The sequence below is a fragment of the Callithrix jacchus genome, chromosome 3, assembly GCF_049354715.1.
Source record: "Callithrix jacchus isolate 240 chromosome 3, calJac240_pri, whole genome shotgun sequence".
Lineage (NCBI taxonomy): Eukaryota > Metazoa > Chordata > Mammalia > Primates > Cebidae > Callithrix > Callithrix jacchus.
In genome coordinates, this window is record NC_133504.1 from 185,251,919 (window position 1) to 185,274,252 (window position 22,334).

A 22,334-nucleotide genomic window follows, 5' to 3' on the forward strand; every position below is an offset into this window, starting at 1 on the left:
GCACTGTTGCCTGCTTTCATAAATATTACCTGATAGAATTCTCACAGCCAGCCCAGGGAGTTAATATCAACCAGCCCATTTAGCAGATGAGAACCCCAAGGTGGGACACACTGCCAGTAAATGGTAGAACCAGCTTTGGGTCATGCTGGCTGGGCCTGCCTCAGACCTTCTCAGTTCTTTCCCATTGCCTTAGGGAGGTTTTTTTTTTTTTTTTTTTTTTCTGTATTAGGCTCCCCGGCTTCCCTTACCCTTCCTCCAAGAAAAAGAAAGACGGGGAGAGAACTGGAAAGAGAGACCAGGAAGGGGACCGGGACTGGAGGGCGAGACAGGGATGGAGAGACTCACAAAGATCCCCTGCACGTGCTTTCTATCAGAGCACGGACAGTGGTTCCATGCGCCCAGCAGATGGCAGGATGTAGCCAAAGATTCCCCGCAGTCCGGAGAGCTGGGCCCGCAGGATTGCAAGGCAGGGGGATCCTGCCTGTCCCTCAGGGAGCGTACTGGGAACCCGCGCTCGCCCTACAAGCCTCGGGGCGCATCTGCCGCACCCTGTACTAGGCACCCGCAACCGTGGCACGTATCTCCCGCCGCGGGAGCCCAGAGACCCAGATGCCAGCCTTGCCCCTACATCGGACGCCGATGCTGCCCAATTTTGGGGGAATCCCGAGACTCATGCTCAGCCATTCCCTGGGAGAATGATTTGGGGCAAACGACGGCTCTCTTGGGCCTCAGTTTCTCCATGTACAATGAAGGGGTCAGATTAGTTCCAGTGGGTCTAGATACTTTCATTCATGAAACACTGGGAGGAACCTTAAGAGGAGCCGTGTCGGCTGGAGAGCCAGAAGACACTGCACTGCCCGTCCCAACACTAATGCGCAAATACAGCCCAGCGGAGAGCCCTGGGACCCCCTTCGCAGCCAGGGCCGACTAACCACAGACCTAAGAGCCTCTTTCCCTCTGGACCTCCGTCTATGCGCTTCTCAATAGGAACGACGCTTTCTTATAGCTGGGTTGTTGGGAGCGGATGTAGGATGGCGCTAACAAAGCGCGTTGCCGGGGCCTGGCCAGGGTGGGTGCTGACCAACCATTACTGCCTGGAGGGACCCAACTGCGACCGAGGGAGGAGGCCAAGCAGGGATTCAGACTCCTCGGGCCGATCCGGGTCTCAGCCCCCTCTGCCCCGCCGCCGCCCCCCGCGCGCGGCCTCCGCGCGTCCCCTCCTCCCCGCTCCCGCCCCGCCTCCCGCGCCGCCTCGCGTCTCCCGCCCGCCTGCTGTAGCCGGCGAGGAGCGCGGCACGTTGGCCCCGGCGCTAGGAGCTCCCGGGTTCGCTGGCGGGCGCCGGCGTGAGGACCTGCGAGCGCAGCCCGGGGCGGGGCAGGGCAGAGGGCTGGGCTGGGGCGAGGTCCCTGCGAGCGCAGTCTGAGGGGCGCCAGGGAGGAGGGAGCCGCCGTCCCGCCCCTGCGCGGCGCTCGGCCCCCTGGAGCTCCGCGCGCGGCTACAACCTGAGCTGGGCGCGCTCCCCGCATCCGGCATCCCGCATCCTGCATCTCGCATCCTGCATCCCGCGTCCCCGCGGACGGGCATGTAGCAGCGGCAGCAGCGGCGGAATATGGGCGGGAACCACTCCCACAAGCCCCCCGTGTTTGACGAGAATGAGGAAGGTAAGAGGGCGTGGGGCGCCACTTCCCGCCACGCGCCGCCCCGCTCGGACAGGGGCTGGGCCTCCCCTGCCTCCGTCACCCTCGGCCGAGTCCTGCTGGGCGCCGCGTGCTGCCCGGCGCGGGGACCCAGGCTCGGCCACTTCGCCCAGCTCCGGCAGAGTGTGCCCGGCTCCGTGCCAGGCGCGGCAATTCTGCCCAGGGAACTCCTCGGCACCCAGTGCCCTGTAGGGGTCGGGACGGTGCCCAGTGCGGGGCTGGGGAGGCGGCTTCAGAGAGGCGAACCTGAAACCTGCACTTGGGGTTGTGGAAGGGAGGAGTTGACTTCGGAGGCCGGTCAGGAGGTTTCTAGGCTTGGGCTACCCAGGAAGCTGAGGTTTCTTTGAGAGCCTGAGGCTGACGGAGGTGGCCTGGGTGGGCGGATTGTACCGTGTGCGTGTGTGTGTGTCCCCGCGCGCTCGTGTGCGTGTGTGTGCCCACGAAGCATTTGGTCTCGTGTAAGGGCCTGTTGGATGCAGCTGTCCTCAATCACCCAGGACAGCCCAGGGAAACTTTTCTTTGCTAAACTCTGTGGCCCCGAGGAAGGCGTCCTGATTTCTTTCCGCAGCCTCCCCGGTGCAGCAGTGGTGCAGGCTGTCCAACCGCATCTAAACTTCCTGGCTGGGTCCTTGCGGTTCAGGTCAATAGAGCTCAGTATTTGGACTAGCAGAACCCTCTTCCCAGTGTGGCGTGTCTCTGGAAAACTTACTTCGCCTCTCTGAAACATCAGTCTCTTTACCTATGGAATGAGAGTTATGATATCAGTTGCTACTTTATAGGGCTGTTTGAAGCTTAACTATTAGTAATGCACGTGAAAAGTGCCTTATAAATGCAAGCAGTACTGAGCTGTGCGTTTATTATCTGTGAAGAGCCCTCTGCTTCTCAAAGCTGGTTTCCTGTTGTGCTGACTCGCAGTCTCCACTGTGCCCCAGATAAGAGCTGAGACTTAGTGAGCACTTACTATGTTCCAGGCATGCTAACACATAGTGTTCACTCAATCCTTTTCATGCCTCTTGAGGTGACTGCCTTAGAAAGGGGGCTGTCCTCTTTTTCAACATGTTGAAACCCCATCTCTACTAAATATGCACAAAATTAGCCAGGCATGGTGGCAGGTGCCTGTAATCCCAGCTACTTAGGAGGCTAAGACAGGAGAATCACTTGAACCTGGGAGGCAGAGGTTGTGGTGAGCCGAGATCGCGCCACTGCACTCCAGCCTGGGCGACAGAGCGAGACTGAGTCTCAAAAACAGTACATAAACTGTCCTGATCATAGCTGGTAAGTAGAGCTGGCCTTGAGGCAGGACGATCTGCTTTGAAAGCTGTGCCTGTCACCATTGCCCAGGGCATTGGCTCATGCGCATAGATCACGGATGGCTTCTAGAACTCCCAAAACGGTGAGTGCTACTCAGATGCCCACCTGGACAGCCCTTCCCAAAAAGACAGATGAACACAGTCAAGGTTAAGTGAGCACCTGCTCTGTAAGGCCCATGCGATCCTTGCTTAAAGGAGTCCTTAGTCTAATAGCCCTGAATGACCATCCATGGTGATAAGGGCTTTGAGAAACCAGTGCAGGGTCGTGGGGGCACAGACAGGCCCCGGCTTTTTCTGGTCTTTAGTCTGGAGCCTGTGCGGGTAAGGAGCCAGCTGTGGACAGAGGAGAGGTAGGCACGGAGGTAATGCAGGCTCCTGTGTGTCCCAGGAAGAGTTTGAACACCATGCAGCATCACCCTCGATAGCAGGGGTTTGTGATTCTAGGGTCAAAGGTCATGCTTTTGGTAATTTTCCTGGCATCTTTCTCTTTTATTTACAGAGGACATTTGCCACCCTTATATTGAGAACTGTCTCTGTCCCTTATCCCCAGCTTGAAAATATTCATTGGCAAACTAGTTATCTCTGGTGTAGCCAACCTTTTGATTTTCTTGTTCCTGTTCCTCATTCTACAAGCAGATTGGGCCTAAGGTTATTTGCCTGTTAAATACAAGGTTAGGAGGTGGGGCATGGTGGCTCATGCCCGTGATCCCAGCACTTTTGAGGCAGGCGGATCACATAAGGTCAGGAGTTCGAGGCCAGCCTCACCAACATGGTGAAACGCTGTCTCTACTAAAAATACAAAAATTAGCTGGGCATGGTGGTGGGCACCTGTAATCACAGTTACTAGGGAGGCTGGGGCAGGAGAATCACTTAAACCCAAAAGATGGATGTTTCAGTGAGACGGGATTGCACCATTGCACTCCAGCCTGGGCACCAAGAGTGAAACTTGTCTCAAATAAATAAATAAACAAACAAACAAAAGAAATACCGGGTTAGGGCTCTTCTCATTTTGCTAGCTTCCAGTCCCGTGAAACATTAACTTGTTTGATTTTTGCCAGTATGTTTCTCACACATTTCCTAGTACAGGGAAAGCAGTGTTACTTGCCACCAACCAACTCGTTTATTTCATAGACATTTACTGATCATGTCAGTCCCTGTGCAGGGCACCGGGACTGAAGAGGATGAAGGCAAAATACTAACAATTAAGGAGCTCCCTCCCAGAGCAAGTAAACCACCAGGACAACATAGGGTGTGTAAGTGCCCTGGCGTGGGTGAGCTCAGGTGACTCTGATACCCAGGAGGAGGGTCCCTAACTTAGAGTGGGGAGGAGGGATCTGAAAAGGTCTCCTCCCTCTTTTAGACTGGAATCTTGCAGAAACGGCAGGAGTTACCCGGGGGAAGAAGTGGGTGATTGGGGGGTGGGCGGGGAAGGATGTTTCAGAGAAAGGGAAGAATATGTGCAAAGGCAGATAGTAAAGAGTAAGCCAGGCTCATGTCGGGCGGGGGGGATTGAGGGGGTTTAGTAGTCCTGCATTGTGGAGTGTGAAGCTGGAAGGCACAAAAGATGAACGCTGAATACCTGGCTGGCCTCAAAGGGCCAGTGGCCATGGTGACTTGATTTTGGAGTCACTGAAGGGTTTTAAGCAGGGAGTGACATGGTCCAGTGAACAAGCAAGCTCTCCCAAACCATGGTCATTGTGTGGTTGAAGGCTGAAGATGCAAACACCTGCCAGACCAGAAGAAGTCTGATTTTTAAGTACTTTGATGCTAAACCACAGCTAAAAACTTGCCATTGTGTAATTGTGACAGGACCGTCATCCACATTCTTATGACAAGAGTTTAACTCATTGTGTGCAAGTGGTCATAGCTGGTCATGCTCCCGTGACACGTCGTAAGCAGAGAAAGGATCATGGCACAGATTCATTGGCAGCGTTTCTTTTTTCTAAGTGGTGCAGAAAATCATGGTGGCTTTACTGTGGATGGCATCTAAGATTTGGTATGTTAGCTGAACCTCCTCCAGTTGCAAATGATGGAAAAGCAACATTAAGTGCTTTTTTTAAAAAAAAAAACAAAAACAAAGGGTCTCACTCTGTCGCCCAGGCTGGAGGGCAGTAGTGGGATCTTAGCTCACTGCAGCCTCGACTTCCCAGGCTCAAGGGATCCTTCCATTTTGGCCTCCCAAGTAGCTGGGACAATAGGCTTGTACCACCATGCTTGGCTAATTTGTAATTTTTTTTTTTTTTTTTTTTGTAGAGTCAAGGTCTGACTCTGTGCCCGGGCTGACAAAGCGCTTTTAAGGGAATGTTTTGACTCCGGCCATTTCTTGCCTTCTCCGTCACCACCATTCTTGTCCAAGCCGTGGTCACAGCTGTTGCTTGGATTATTACAATCACCTCCCTAGGTCCTTAACTGGGCTGTCCTTATTCCCATAAGTGTCGCTCAATGCAGCGGCCATAGTGATCCCGTTAAAATATGCAACTGGCCAGATCAGTCCTCTGCTCTGCTCAGCCCTCCCTCAAACCCTCCCTCCAGCTCTAGGCACAACTGGCATTGTTGAGAGAATAAAAGCTGAAGTCCTTATAGCTGCCCATCTGGTGCTCCATTCTGAGATGGCACCTCCCGCTTTCACTCTCTGCTCACCTGCCTCCTTCCTGCTCCTCTGATATGCCCTGTACCCTCACACCATAGTCCTGGCACCTGCCCCTCTTGCCTAAGGGCATTTACCCTATAGCTCACTCTCACTTCCTTCAGGTCTCCAGAAAAGTGTTATTGACTCAGACCCTGATTGACCACCCTACTTAAAATGTCAGTCCAAATCCTTTTTCTTGCTTTATTTTTTTTTTCATGGCAGTTGTCACCATCTATTATACCATTTATTTTATTTATTTTCTTGCTTATTGTCTGTCTTTCTCCACTCAGTGCAAGTACCTTAAGTCAGGATCCCCACCCCCTGGGTCACGGACTGGTATCGGTCTGTGGTCTCTGGGAACTGGGCTGTCAGCAGGAGGTGAGTGGCAAGCAGGGAACATTAACCCCAGAGTTCTACGTCCTGCCAGACAGATCAGCAGCAGCGTTAGATTCTCACAGGATCTAGGTTGTGCCCATGCACAAGTGTGAGAGAATCTAACGCCTGATGATCTGAGGCGGAACAGTTTCATCCCAAAACCATCCATGGAAAGATTGTCTTTCATGAATCCCGTGCCTGATGCCAAAAAGGTTGGGGACCACTGCCCTACATGCAGAGATCTTACGTGATTGCTTCTTCCGAAGGAGTGACAAGCTCCTTAAGGTGGGAATTTTGCACGGTCTGTTCACTTCTGTATCCCTAAGGCCTACAACAACACCGGGAACATCTGGTAAATCTTTGGTGAATAAATGAATGAGTGAATGAATGAAGGTGTCGGTCTCATCAACCATGGCTGGAACCAGGCTCCCTGAAATATCAAGAATCTTCATTCCTGGATTCTGTGCTTCATTCTCAGGCGGGCTCTCTCTTCACGGGGCTCCACCACCTCCATGTTGGTATCTTCAGAACTTTGAGTATGTGAAAGCAAGTATCCTTCTCATAGTAGTTGTGGAAAATATCCCAGGGTTACTTCTGATGGGCTCTAATTGAGTCTCGAGGATTCTTGAATCAATTACTGTGAGCAGGGAGATTCGAGGCTCTAACTGGCTGGATGGGTCACATGCCCACCTTTGGCTTCAGGGGGTAGAGTTGGCTCCACTTGAGGCATGTGGACTAAGGGTCTGTGTGAAGAATTTTCCCGAGAGATGTTGGAGGATCAATGGAGAAAGGGAAAGTGGATGCTGGGCAGGCAGATATAAACAAAAAGCACCCACCCCCCGCCTCCACCTGTAGTTTGTGTTCCTTGGAGCACAGGGGGGACACTTTGGCGTATCCTACTTATTGTTTGATTCCACGCCCACCTTTTGCACTAGACTGTCACCTCCTAAAGACCAGCACTCATTTGTTTTCCACCTTTGTATCTGCAAGGCCTAGAATAAGGCCAGTGAGGGCACAGAGCAGCCATTTGTTGAATGGAAGATGAAAGCAATCACTTACTGGGGGCCAATTTTTTACATTGCTTTGGGTTCTGAAGCTATTGAGAAAAAACTGATTTATTTCCATTAAAGTCATTGGAGACTATGCCTTGGATTTGTCCTTCAGTTCTGTCCTTGAGACTTGTTTGGGCACAGGACTGTTTTTTTTTTTTTTGAGACAGAGTTTCGCTCTTGTTACCCAGGCTGGAGTGCAATGGCGTGATCTCGGCTCACCACAACCTCTGCCTCCTGGGTTCAGGCAATTCTCTTGCCTCAGCCTCCTGAGTGGCTGGGCTTACAGGCACACGCCACCATGCCTGACTAATTTTGTATTTTTAGTAGAGATGGGGTTTCTCCATGTTGGTCAGGCTGGTCTCGAACTCCCACCTCAGGTGATCCGCCCGCCTCGGCCTCCCAAAGTGCTGGGATTACAGGCGTGAGCCACCGCGCCTGGCAGGACTGGTTTTTCAGAGTGGACCCTACACTGCCAGTAGCTTGGCAGCTCTTAATCATGGTGCACATATCACCTCTCTTCCCAATGAGAGAAGGCAAAACTTCTCTGCTCTTTTCTGGGTAAGACAAAATTCCTGCTTAATGGGATGGCAAAAGGGCCTAGAGCTCGGGCGTTGGCTTTCTAATGATATGAGCTGAAGTGAATAGGGTTAGGATAAAGGGGGGATTTATGTTGAGTCTTGAGGGAAGGGTTTAAATGCCTTAAGGGATAAAGGATCAGTATTTTGGCAGGATCAAAGTAATCTGGTGCTGAGCTTAGGTATTTTTTTTTTTTTTTTTTTTGAGAATTAGAAGAAACAAATATTCTTAGCATTACACCGTTATCTAAAATCTGGACTTTGAGCAATGGCAGACAGAGATGAAGAAGCTGTTCTACAAAGAACATTGAGGGTTCTAACAGCCTAAAGGGGTATTCTAGTTTAGAGAACAATGAGGACACATAGTTTAGGATACCAGAGGAGAATTTCTAGTTCAGACAGACCTGAGTTACCTAAGAAGAGAACAACAGACTTTATTAGACTGAGATCATTCCCTTAGCTAGAGCCGACCAAGGAAAACATGGATGGCAATGTTGTTAGCAGTCCTGCAGTCTTCCTCCTCTTTTGACCTCCTCAGAGTATCCTTATGCATTGAAGATTTTGGCCTCTGCTTCATCTCCCAAGAAGCGCTCCATCTGTGAACTCATCAATATAAATGTCTCATTCTTTCAATGTGGGACATTATCACCGTTTCAATGTGGGAACATTGTCACTGCTCACCAATATCCTGTTCCCCTTTACCTTCATGCACCCACAAAAAATTATACCTCCTTGTCCCCTTGAAGTTATGCGGAACCACGTGATTTGTTTTGGTCAGTCTGGGCAGCGATCATATATGCCACATCTTGGAGGAAGGGTTTAAGAACTAGTGAGTGTCACTTCATATCACTCTGTATTGGAGCAACCACAATGATCCACATGGTGGGACTTATTTCAGCCTGGTTCCCAGAGTGAGAACGACATGGATCACACTGCCAGCCAGGCTGCCGTGGGACATGGCACCAGTGAGACAGACTCTATTGCTGTCTTGTTTTGTTTGTTTTTGAGACAGGGTCTCACTCTGGTGCCCACCTGGAGTGCAGTGGTGTTATTGTGACTCACTGCAGCCTCATCCTCCCTGGCTCAAGCAATTCTTCCATGTTAGCCTACACAGTAGACCACAGGAATGCACTACCATGCCCTGCTAATTTATTTATTATTTAATTTAATTAATTTATTTTTTGAGACAGTCTCTCTCTGTCTCCCAGGCTGGAGTGCAGTGGTGTGATATCGGCTCACTGCAACCTCTGCCTCCTGGGTTCAAGCAATTCTCATGCCTCAGGCTCCCAAGTAGCTGGGATTATAGGCAGGTGCAGGCATGCCCAGCTAATTTTTGTATTTTTGGTAGAGATGGGGTTTCACCATGTTGGCCAGGCTGGTCTCGAACTCCTGACCTCAGGTGATCTGTCTACCTTGGCCTCCCAAAGTGCTGGGATTACATGTGTGAGCCACCACACCCAGACACTATTTTTTTTTCTGTAGAGCTGAGGTTTTGGGGTCTATGTTGCCCATGCTGATCCTGAATTCCTGGGTGTAAGCAATCCTCCCACCTCAGCCTACCAAAGTGCTGAGATTATAGATGAGAGCTACTGCTCTTTTGCTGTCTTAAGCCCCTGAGATTTGGGGGCTGCTCATTACCACAGTGTAGCCCAGCCTATCCTGACTGGTACTCTCACTTAAATCAGCCCACTCTCATGGAGAAAGCATTCACTATTTTATAATTAAGTGTTATATAGCTGCATTGTTATTGTAGATACCTCTTATCACACTGAAGATGTTTCCTTCTATCCTGATTTGCTGAGAGTTTTTATTGTTCATGGCAGTTGAATTTTTTTTTTTTTTTTGAGATGGAGTTTTGCTCTTGTTACCCAGGCTGGAGTGCATTGGTGCAATCTTGGCTCACCGCAACCTCCGCCTCCTGAGTTCAGGCAATTCTCCTGCCTCAGCCTCCTGAGTAGCCGGGATTACAGGCACGCACCACCATGCCCAGCTAATTTTTTGTATTTTTTTTTCGTAGAAGCAGGGTTTCACCATGTTGACCAGGATGGTTTTGATCTCTTGACTTCGTGATCCACCCACCTCGGCCTCCCAAAGTGCTGGGATTACAGGTGTGAGCCACTGTGCCTGGCCAGCAGTTGAATTTAAACAAATGCCTTTTTCTGTATCTGTTGAGATGACTTTTCTCCTTTTTCTGATCAAAGAATTATACTGATTGATTTTTAAATGTTAAATCAACTTTTAATTCTTGGGGTAAACCCCACTTCATCACAATATGATATATTCTTGGATTTGATTTGCTAATATTTTGTTTATAACTTTTTCATAAGATAATATAAACCTTATGCCAATACATTTGAAGTGGACAAAATAATTACTCTATAAAAGCACAACTGCTGAAATAATACAGGGGAAATTTAAATATCAGAATAGAACTAAATCTGTAATAAAACTTTCCTGTGAAGAAAAGTCTAGCCTCAGATGTCCTCACAGGTAAATTCTTCCAAATGTTAGAAATAATAATAATCCTCTACAAACACTATCAGAGAATAGGAAGGAAGAGACATTTTTTAATGGCTTTATTAAGTTTTCGTATCAATGTTATACTGGTCTCATTAAAAGGATTAGGAAGTATACCAAACTATGGGAGAGTTTGTGAAGGACTGTTGTCATTTATAAGTTTCAAATTTATTGACGTAATGTTATTCACAATACCCTCTTATTATCTTTTCCAATGTTTCTAGGTTCTGTAGTGCTATCTCCTTTTTCATTTCTGATTTTGGTAATTTGTGCTTCTTTCTCAATGTTTTTTTGATTGGCCTCTGTTGGTTGATCAGTTTTTAAATTTGAAAATACATTTTTGGCTTTGATTTTTATTTGTTTTCCTTTTGATTCACTAATTTTTTAAAAACAATTTTCTCCTGTATACTTTTTGGCTTAATTTACTGTTCTTTTTCTAGGTTTTGGAGATAGAGCCTTAGAGCATTGATGATATTTACTCATATATTCTGTACTTTATTTTTATTTCACTTACGAGTTTCCAACGGAATTAGCTTCCTTTGGTGAAGTCTTCTCTTCATCGTTTCTTTCATTGCATGCTTTGTAGTGACAAATTCTCTCACTTTGTACTTGTCTGAAATGTCTTTATTTAGACTTTACTTATGAGTGGTTGTTTTGCTGGTTATCAAATTCTATGCCAGCAGGTGTTTTCTTCAGCATTTTTAAGACATGATTTATTGTCTTTTGGTCTCCATTGTTTCTGAGCACAAGACAGCTGCCAGTACTATTTTTGCTCCTTTTAAGCTCTTAGGGTTTTCTTGCCAAGCTGCTTTTAAGATTTTATATTCCCTTTCAGAACTGGATGATGATATGCATACGTATGATGATCTGGCCATCTCGGCTCATTGTTAGTGCTTCTTGAATCTGTATCTTAGTGGCTTTGTTAGTTTTGGGGGATTTTTTTTGTCTCACTTAACATTGCTTCTGGCATTTTCCCCTTCTCTTTACATTATCAAACTCAAATTGCAAAGGTAGTAGACCTTATTACTGTGCCCTATCTGGCTTTGACAATATTTCTGTGTCTTTTGGTTTTTTTTCTCTCCTTGTTTTAGTCTGAATACTTTCTTCTGGCCTATCTCTTTTTTTAGTCACTTCAGGTCTGTCTGCTATTATTAAGTATAGCCATTAACTGCTTGATATTATTTATTGTGTTTTTCAGTTCTGGAATTGCCAGTGGGTTCTCTTTTATGACTTTCAGATCTCTGCTGAAATTCTCAAAACTTACTTTTTAATGCCTTAAACATTAGCCAAGTTCATTTAGAAGGTGTGTTTGATACTCCGTCACTTGGTAACCCTTTGGGTCTATTTCTATTGCCTATTGCTTCATTTTAAACATATCTTGTCCTCTAATCTGCCTTTTTAAAAAATACTTACATTCTGGGTATTATATAGGAAATAGTATAGAGATCACTTGAGGCTTTGGATGATATTATATTTCCTCAGAAAGATTTACCTTCTGGCCTTTGCAGTAATCTTTGTTAGAGGTGATAGGAATCATGCTTCATCTTAAATCCTCACAGAGACTCAAATGGTTTGAAGTCCTATGAGGACTGGTCTATATTTCACACTTACTGCTGGAATGTTGCCCTGTGGTGTTCTTACGAAGGCCTGGGTGTTTACCAAGCCTCCTCCTCTTTTGTAGTTCCTGAGGTTCAGTGTTTGTCCCCTTCCAGGAGCTCCTCAGCTTCTCTTCTCGGAACCTGCTTTCATGATTGGCAGGTTCCATTGCTGTGCCCACTTCTTTGAACTTTCCTTTCTCCTGATTATTTGTCCTGGAGTTCTTTCTTCCCTTGATATCTTTATAACTCCTTGAAACATATTTTTCAAAAGTATAATTTGTACAGTTATAGTTTTACTTAGCAGGAAGGTTGACCAAAAATATTCTAGTCCACTGGAGGCAGAACTCCTCTCCTCAGTATTTACTGTACATGAGCGCCTTCTGTTTTCAAGATAAGCTTTCCCTAACCCCCATGCCACCTAAGATCTACTACCCAGCTCTCCTTACTTTCATAACAGAGCTTCATGAAGAAGCAGTCCACACTTGGTGTCTTTACTTTCTCATGATAACGTATTCCTCAAATCACCTAAATCTAATTAAATTTTTTTTTTTGAGACGGAGTTTTGCTCTTGTTACCCAGGCTGGAGTGCAATGGCGCAATCTCGGCTCACTGCAACCTCCACCTCCTGGGTTCAGGCTATTCTCCTGCCTCAGCCTCCCGAATAGCTGGGATTACAGGCACGCGCCACCATGCCCAGCTAATTTTTTGTATTTTTAGTAGAGACGGTGTTTCTCCATGTTGACCAGGATGGTCTCGATCTCTTGACCTCATGATCCTCCCGCCTCAGCCTCCCTCTAATTAATTTTTTAATTAGAAGTCTGTCTTCTTCGATCTAGCTTCTTCTTACATCTAGCTTTTTCTCGTTTTAGTTAAGCAGCTCTGACTAGGGTCATAGTGGTCTTTTCGTTTTTGAAGGCAGCAGATAACTGTAAGTTGTGTCTTTTTGGGTCAAAGGAGCTAACTCGTGAACTTCACCATCCAGTGGAAGAAGTAGAGCATGCACAGTTCCTCTGAAGCTCCTTGGATGTGCTCGATCACCTTTCCCATGTTTTTGAACCCCTAAACAATACTATGTTTAGTTTTTATTGTTTTTGGAATTTATAAAAATGGTCGCATGTGTTATGTGTTTTTGTATCGTTTGCTGTTTTCACTTAAGATCTTGCTTGTAGAATTCATCCACACTGCTGTGAAGAGCTGCCATCTACTTGTTTTCACTACCGTTCCATGCATTTACTGTACAGGCTATAACTCATTTATTCTTTCTTCGGACATTGATTGTACTATTCTGCTTTTTGTTCTTTACTATGATGACACACATATGGCTGTGAACAACTTTGTGTATGTACCCTAGTGAACATATATCAGATTTTCTCAAGGATATATGCCACAGGAGAGCTGCTAGGTCATAGAATAGGTGTGTGTCCAAATCTTGTAAGAGGATGGCAAATTGTTTACCAATGTGGTCCTACTAATTTACACTCTGACAAGTCATGCACTGGCATCCCTGTTGCTCTTCATCAGCACTGTTCTATAGAAATGGGATTCAGTCAACAAATGTGAACCGTATATGCAGTTTCAAATTTCCCAGTACTGATGTTATAAAGGCAGAAAGAAATGGCTGAACTGAACTTTAATAATACATTATATTTAACGAAATATACCCCCAATGTTATCATTTTTATTTTTTTTAAGACAGAGTGTTGCTCTGTCACCCAGGCTGGAGTGCAGTGGTGTGATCTCGGCTCACTGCAGCTTCTGCCTCCCGGGCTCAAGCAATTCTCCTGTCTCAGCCTCCCAAGTAGCTGGGGACTATAGGTGCCCACCACCATGCCCAGCTAATTTTTGTAGTTTTAATAGAGATGGGATTTCACTATGTTGGCCAGGGTGATCTCGAACTCCCGACCTCAAGTGATCCACCTGCCTTGACCTTCCAGAGTGCCGGCTAAATGTTATCATTTCAGTGTGCAATAAATATCAGAATTATTGAGATATTTTACATTAGTTTATTCACACTGTGTCTTTGAAATTGATTGTATATTTTACGTTGGCAGCATGTCTTAATCTGTGTTAGCTACATTCAAAGTGCTAACTTCCTGAACAACATACCTTTATTTCTTTGACAATGTTACTGTTGCTTTTACATATTTGCCAGTTGATTGAGCATACGATAGTATTTCGTTGTTTTAAATTGCATTTTATCACTAATGAGGTTGAAGTGTCTTTATATATTTAGTTCTTAGTCATGTGTCTAGTTTTGGGAAGTTCCTGTCCATAGCTTTGTTAATTTTTTAATTAGAAGTCTATCTTCTTTGATTGACTCATAGCTCTTTATATAGTCTACATGACATTTTTTTGTCAGCTGTTTCTTGCAAATATTTTACCCTGTTTTGTAATTTCACTTTTCAAGCCCTTTATGATATCTGTTGGCATCATAAATGTCTTCATTTTAATTTAGTCATAACTATTAAACGTTCCTTGTGGTTTCTTGTGTGTATAAGTAAATATACATATTTATACACAAGTGAACAAGAAAAAGAACTCAGAAACTTAGAGTTGTGTACAAATATGCATATTTATACACAAAAATATATGGTATATAAAATATAATTATATATCATATATGTTTGTAACAATTATATATAAATACATATTATCATAAGTATATAATATATAAAAATATATTTGTGTATAAGAAAACTTTTTCCACCTTAAGATATTTGCATATTATTTATTGAAGCAATATCTCCTCTTAGTTTTGGTAACATTACACTGTCTGAGGTTTCCCCCTGCTTTTCTGGCTGTCATTTCTCCTACTTTGCAAGGCTGGCTTCCTCTCACTTGCAGTGAAGCCTGGAGTGCCTCAAGACTGAGCAATGGGACCTCTTACTTAGCTTTCTGTGCTGCCTCCCTGGGTGATCTTGTCAACCTCTGTATGTTCAGTCACTCTGTGTCAGTCAGGGTGCAGTCAGGACCCAAAACTGCACCAGTTTTCAAAAAGGGAAAATGTAATTCCAAGAACTGTCAACCAGTAAAAAGGTTAACTACTAAGTGGAGTCAAAGAGGACTCTGGGAGGTATAAAAGTAGCAACTTCAGCAAAACTCCTGTTCTCTCTAGGGCTGAGGAAGTGTGAGCAAGAAAAATAACTCAGAAACTTAGAAGGTGGCTCCCTTCTCCACGAAGTCTGTGATTCAGATCTCTCTGGAGAAAGCATTGTTGCCAGAACAGGCAGCCCACAGAGTACCTGCAGTTGGTCCATGAGTGCCACTGAGATGAGGGCTGCTAGGCCCCCTGGACACAAACCCACTAAATGCCAAGTGGAAAACAGCACACTGGAGGAAGGAAGGAAGTCCTCTTCTCACTCCGGTCTTGCAGTGTCTCTCCTGTGCCTCGATTGGCAATGCCTAACAGGAGGCCAGCTGGAAAAGAAGAAATGTCTACACGCTCCAGGTCCAGTATCACAAATGTCATGTGGAGCTGAGAGTCAATAAATTAATAACTGGCATATATTTCTATATGACAGTGACTCAGTCATTGTTTTTTTTTTGAGACGGAGTCTTGCTCTGTTGCCCAGGATGGAGTGCAGTGGCACGATCTCAGCTCACTGCAACCTCTGCCTCTCAGTTTGAAACAATTATCCTGCCTCAGCCTCCTGAATAGCCGCGATTACAGGCGTGTGCCACCACACATATCTAATTCTTGTAATTTTAGTGTGACAGGGTTTCTCTGCGTTGGCCAGGCTAGTCTCACACTCCTGGCTTCAAGTAATCTTCCCACCTCAGCCTCCCAAACTGCTGGAATTACAGATGTGAGCCACCATGCTTGGCCAGACTCAATAATTTTTTACCTTAATTTGTATTTCTCCTCTGATTTTCAAACCTCTGGTTTCCTGTAATTCCACTTGGATATCTCAAAAGAATTATTACCTCAAATTCAACATGACTTCACTGAACTAATTTTCTTGCAGAATTTCCTAGTTTGGTGTATAGTATCATTATCCATTCAGTTACAGAAGCCAATGGTTCTCAGGTTTTGCTCTTACCCCACAAATCTAATTAAGCACCTGGCTGTTTGATTTTATCTTCTAAGTCGCTCACAAATTTGCCTGTCTTTACAGCCACCCCACCACCACCTCAATTCAAACATCACGTTTCCTTTGGGCTCCCCTGGGCTTCCTGACAGATCTCCCTGTCTTCTCTTTTCTCTTTCAGAATATACTACACCCAACAGCTAGAAAATAGCTTTACATCTCAAGTAGGATCATGTCCTTGCTTAACTTTTTTCAATGGCTTCTGTTGTTCTCAGGACAAAGATTATAACCTGCAACACATCCTTCAAAACCCTGTATGGTCTAAAACCTGCCCAGCTCTCCCACCTCGCTGCACGCTGTGTTCCCCTTCACTGTGTAAGTTCAATTAGTCACTGCACTTAAAGTGCTTAGCCAAATCTCTGGCACATGGCAACTGTCACATAAATTTAGCTATTTCTTCCTCTTGTAGTCAATATTATTATTTATACACTTCAACCACACAGCCATTCTTTCAGTTTTTAAAAAGTTTACTCCTGCCCAGGGCCTTACTGTATGTTGTTCGCTCTGCCTGAAACACTGTCTCCATCCTACCAGGTTTGACTCAGTCATCTACCACTTATCTTTCCTCAAGATGCTTTATCTGCTTCCTAGACTGGGTAAATCTTCCTGGAAGGTCCCCTTCTATGCTGTGCTCCTTCATAGCATTGAACACAGTTGTAATTCTGCATTGACACATGTGGCTATTTCCTTAAGTCAGTATATTAGTCTATTTTCACACTGCTGGCAGATATACCTGAGACTGGGCAGTTTATGAAGGAAAGAGGCTTAATGGACTCACAGTTCCATGTGGCTGAGGGGAGGCCTCACAATCACGGTGGAAGGTAAAAGGTACGTCTTACATGGGAGCAGGCAAGAGAGAATGAGAACCAAGTGAAAGGCTTTTCCCTTATAAAACCATCAGATCTTGTGAGACTTATCACTACCATGAGAACAGTATGGGGAACCACCGTCATGATTCAATTATGGGAGCTACAATTCAAGATGAGACTTGACTGGGGACACAGCCAAACCATATCAGTCAGTCTCCCCCATAAGACTGTAGGCTTTATAAGGTCTGGGTCTGTGGCTCTTGAGGTTTCTCCTGTAGGCCCCACTGCTTTAGAAAGTGGCTGTCATTGTAGCTGCTGGTTCTTGAGCATCAGAAAGACTAAGAAAAATCACTGTGTAACCTTTGAAAGGTTATAGGTTCCTTCCCAGTATCTAAAGGAGAAAGCATAGGGAAATGGAAAATAAAATTATATTTAACAAATGCCTACTATGGACCAAACATTTGTTATATGTAATGTCTTTATTTTTATTTCAACAGCTTTAAGGGTACAAATGTGTATTAGTCCATTCTCATACTACTCTAAAGAAATACCTTGAGACTGGGTAATTTATAAATAAAATAACTTTAATTGGCTCATGTTTCTGCAGGCTGTATAGGAAGCATGATGGCTTCTAGGGAGACCTCAGGAAACTTTCACTCATGGCAGAAGGCAAAGGGGAAGCAGGCACATCTTACCTGGCTGGAGCGGGAGGAAAAGAGAGAGGGAGGAGGTGCCGCGTGTTTTTAAACGATCAGATCTCATGAGCACTCTATCATGAGAACAGCACCGAAGTGGGGAGTCCTCCCTCATGATCCAGTCACCTCCCACCAGATCCCACCTCCACCTTGGGGATTATAATTCAGCATGAGATTTGGTCAGGGACACACATCCAAACCATATCAAAGTAGTTTTTGGTTACCTGTATGAATAGTTTACGTTATTTTCAGTGGCAAAAACCACAATAACTTTTGCACCAACCTATACAAATTCATCCATTGAAAGTTAAATTTCAATGGCAAAAACCAAAATAACATTTGCACCAACCTAATAGAATGGTGAAGTCTGAAACTGTAGTGCACCCGTCACTGAGGGAGCATACGCTACCCAGTATGTGGTTTTTCATCTCTCACGCTTTCCCAGTCTCCCCTGTTCTGAGCCTCAATGTCTATTACAGCACTCTGTAAGCCTTTGTGTACTTAGCTCCCACTTGTAAGTGAGAGCATACAGCATTTGCTTTTCCACTCCTGAGTTACTTCACTTAGAATCATGGCTTCCAGTTCCAGCCAGGTTGCCAATTTCTAATGTTTAGTATAACAATGTGAGAGAGGTTTCATTAGTTCCATTTTATACCTGGAGATACTCGGGTTCCAAGAGGTTAACTGAGTTGTGTTAGGTGATAAAATTGTGGTGCTTGGTCTCACTTCTTTCTGTGTAACTGAAAAGTTCTTTCCCTCATGTTGGCCTTTCCCAAGACTCATTAATTTGTATCCCACTTGCAGAATTATTTTTTTTACCTTAGCTGTGTACTACCTGTACACAGCTGGTTTGATACTCTTCTCTATCTTAATGATGACTTTCATAGATTTTTCTTACAGGGACACTTTATATTTCTGCTTTAAATTTGAGCTGGATTGTGACTACTCTAAACAGAAAATGAGATGAAATAAAAATTAAGATGGATGATATTCTATCGTAATGGAAGAAGAAGAAGATGCAGTAAGATGTTCTCATTAACATATTCATTACTCACATAATTACCTTTGTGTATGCATATGTATGTCACAAGAACTTAAGAGCTACGCCCTTGGCAAACGTCCAGTAGATAGTAACCTTTGATATCGTTAACCTTTTGTAGACCTTTAGTGTGTGACTTGTTCCACGGATGATTTTGGAATGCATTTGTAAATGTGTGAACGAGCAGTAGCGCTGCACGGCAGTTGTACAGATGCAAGTTTGGAGCTATGGAGAGGTCTGCAAGGTATGCTCAGCTTAGGGGTTTGTGTTTTAGTTCAGTGTAACGGCAGGTTCTTGAGGGAGTGTGAGCACCACACTTTCTTTTTGATACTGGAGCTGCACCATGTGCTCTTTTAGGCAGTTCCCTGAACTACGCTCCGCCTTCCAACCCAGTTTAGAGATAGGCTATAGGCGTTGTGCTTATGTGTATCTGAGATGTACCAAGACCCCTATCCAGCTCCATCATGGAAAATTCCACTAGGGATGCCCCTGACATAGCATAGTGGTTAAGAGCAGAGACCCTGGAGCTGAATTGCCTGGAGTTGAAAGCTGGTTCTGCTCCTTTCTAGCTGAGTCATCTGAGTAAGTTTCTTCACCACTCTGACCCTCAGTCTCTTCGTCTGTAAAATGAAGGTTAAATGGCAATTACTTCATACATTGGTGTGGGTACTAAATAAGTTAATATATGTGAAGTGCTTCCACAGTCTGGCAGTAATAAGCACTATATAAGGTTTATTAAAATTTTATGACTGAAGATTCTACGTGGAGGTCAAAGGCAGATTTTGGGGTCACAGAAGTCTGGGTTCAAATCCTGCCTTTTCTACATGTTGACTGTGTCACCGTGGGCCAACTTCTTATCCTCTCCAAGCCTCAGTTTCTTCCACTGGAGAATGGGGATGCACTCTGACATGGTCCTTGTGAGGATGGAGTGAGGTAGCCATATGAATGGCTTCAACATACGGTGCGCAGCACTCAGGAGGACGCCTGGCTCAACACGGGAGGCAGTAAAACATGGAGAGAAGGCAGGCAGGGGGCTGCTGTTTATTCAGCTAGAAGAAGGTGGCTCTGGCTTCCTCCCAGCTAACATTCCATCCCAGCTGTGAGGCAGTTCTTTCTCATTTCCATTCTCCTAGGAAACGGCACATTCCAATGGACTCTGTCCTCCAAGCTGGTTTGGCTGAATCCTCATGCTACCTGTCAGGAAGGCAGAGGTCTGTTTTTAGAAGCCCGGGTCTGGCAAGTCATGTGGAACCCTGGAAGCCTGGGTTGGGGAGCAGTCTTCTTGTGTCATGTTGTTGCTGCTGATGTGGATGGATCAAGCTGACTTTCGAGTCCTCGAGTCTTGTTTTTGCTGTATTTCTTGGCAGGCCCTATGGAGAGACTGGGGACTGGAACAGGGGCTTAGGAAGGATTACATAATAAGCTGTCTTTTAGAAAATGTCTGTCATTTTAGGTGCTTGAAGGGAAAACAAGAAAAGTCCTCGGATGCCTCATGCTGCAGGTTGAATTGTGTCTCCCAAAATAAGACATGTTCAAGCCCAAACCCTCATTACTTTGGAAATGATCTGACTTGGAGATACAGGGTATCAAATTAAAATGAGGTAGTTAGGGTGGGCCCAGTACAATCCAAGTGGTGTCCTTGTAAAGAGGTGAAATTTGGACACAAAGACAAATGCCCATACTATTGGCTATGTTTGCATGTACGTATACAGTTATTTTGAACCCCTATACATTGATGTACATAGGAATGCAAAAATATGCCTACAGATACTTTACAAACCTTCCAGCCCATCGATCCTGTGGAAAATGCCAGTGAGTTCTCACTTAGAGGAAATAAAGCTTATCAGGCATAAAATAATTGTGCTGTAGCAGAATCCTCTACCGTTCATTTAAGTGGCATAAGATATTTATAAATTCCATTTAAAATATAATTATTTTTAAGCACACTTTCCAAACAAAATCGAAAAGTCGTTGCATGTCATATTTAATAAGTTTCAACACAGTTTCTTAACCTTCCTCTCCAGAGTATAATTACGCCATCAATCTTCCTGGAGAATCAAAGGAGCTTAGCAGAACCCACCTTTGATGCGTTAACCAGAATTATGCTTGCTTAGGATTTGCATTTGAAAGTGATTTGCATTGGCGTTTTATTTCTTCCAGAAAATAACAGATGTTTCTGATCTTTCTGAGGTATCATGGTCTTAAACTATGGCTATAAGTCTTTCAGAACTTATATTTTACCAGTTCCTTTAATTTCTGGGATGTGATGGGTAGGGAGAGAAAACTATAATTTAGAATCATTTTTCTTCCTTAGCCAGAAAACAAAACCCAAGATCAGGCCCTGGAATACAGGTTGGCAATTTGGTTTGTTTCTTGTCTCATACCTCTTAGTGACCCTTGTGTGAGATGCCCCGACTCCTCATCTTTCTGGATGCATTTATCTGTTTATAATTTATGGGAATATGGTCTGTTGACAATTAATGGGAATACAGTGTTAAATTCTGATATGAACTTATAGCTGAGACCTATAGGGCAGAAGTTCTCAAATAGGCTATTGGTTTGAAATGAGTTTAAAGTAATAGTCATTTAAAATATTACTAGTATATTCTACACAGACAACTCTCTCTTTGTTGTAGCTGTTTGTTTGCATGCTCAACTTGTGCCCTGCAGACTCAAAATTCTAATTGGCAGCCGCACATTTTTACATCTACACTTGAAAAGAATATATATCCTATAGTTACTGGTGTAGCCTTTTCTAAATCTCACTTAGGGTAAGTCTCCCGTATCCTTATGGAGTTTTGTTGCTTTTTAAAAGGTTAATTACTGAGAACAAAGTGTTCACATCTTTATGTATGATTGTGAATTTTCTATTATATTTAATTTTGTCAGTGATTATATATTTTCAAATTATGTTAATATATGCACATTTAGGATTACTTTGTGTTCTTGATGAACTGACCCTTTTATCATTGGAAAGTATTCTGTTTATCTCTGAAAATACTACTTGTTTTGAATTCGACATGGCTGCTACTAATGTGATCACAGCAGCTTTTTATTATTTTATTTTTTATTTTAAAAGAGGACTTGGGACATAGAATAGATGAAGTCCTCATAAAATCTTCACAGTGAGTCCTGCGGTGTTTCCCAAGGCTAGAGACCAGAGATTAGACTCTTCTAAGAGGAGAAGAGGGAAGGGGAGAGGGGAGGAGGCCAATAGTATAAGGCTTAAGTTCAGTAACAGTAACTCAAGGACATTGCAAATCGATCCAGGTGAAAAGCTTTTCGTTAGTCTGACTTGATACATTTCTCAAACATTTTAATCTCAGGACTACTTTGCATTTTTAAAAATTATCCAGGACTCCAAAGAACCTTTGTTCATGTGGAGTGTATCTACCAATATTTGCTTGATTTGAAATTTAAATGACAACTTTGAGAAATAAGTATTTGGAAAATTCACTTAAAAATAATAAATAGCAAAGACCTGGAATCAACCCAAATGCCCACTGATAATAGACTGGATTGGAAAAATGTGGCACATATACACCATGGAATATTATGCAGCAATCAGAAATGATGAGTTCGTGTCGTTCGTAGGGACATGGATGAATCTGGAGAACATCATCCTCAGCAAACTGACACAAGAACAGCAAATGAAACACCGCATATTCTCACTCATAGGTGGGTGATGAAAAATGAGAACACATGGACACAGGGAGGGGAGTACTAAACACTGGGGTCTATTGGGGGGAAAAGGGGAGGGCCAGTGGGAGGGGGAGGTGGGAGGGATAGCCTGGGGAGAAATGCCAAATGTGGGTGAAGGGGAGAAGAAAAGCAAAGCACACTGCCATGTGTGTACCTACGCAACTGTCTTGCATGCTCTGCTCATGTACCCCAAAACCTATAATCCAATAAAAAATTAAAAAAAAAAAAAAAAATAATAATAAATCCA

General features: G+C 44.4%; 1 protein-coding gene across 1 annotated transcript in view; it reads left to right on the forward strand.

The window, feature by feature from the left end:
• The first annotated feature begins 1,283 nt into the window (after positions 1-1,283).
• The window catches only part of STK32B (serine/threonine kinase 32B), a 446,518-nt gene continuing 425,467 nt past the window's right edge, over positions 1,284-22,334 (forward strand). The window contains exon 1 of the mRNA XM_002746002.5: positions 1,284-1,662. Coding sequence (XP_002746048.2) covers positions 1,611-1,662 — 52 coding nt within the window. The 5' untranslated portion in view covers positions 1,284-1,610. The remainder of the gene's footprint in view (positions 1,663-22,334) is intronic.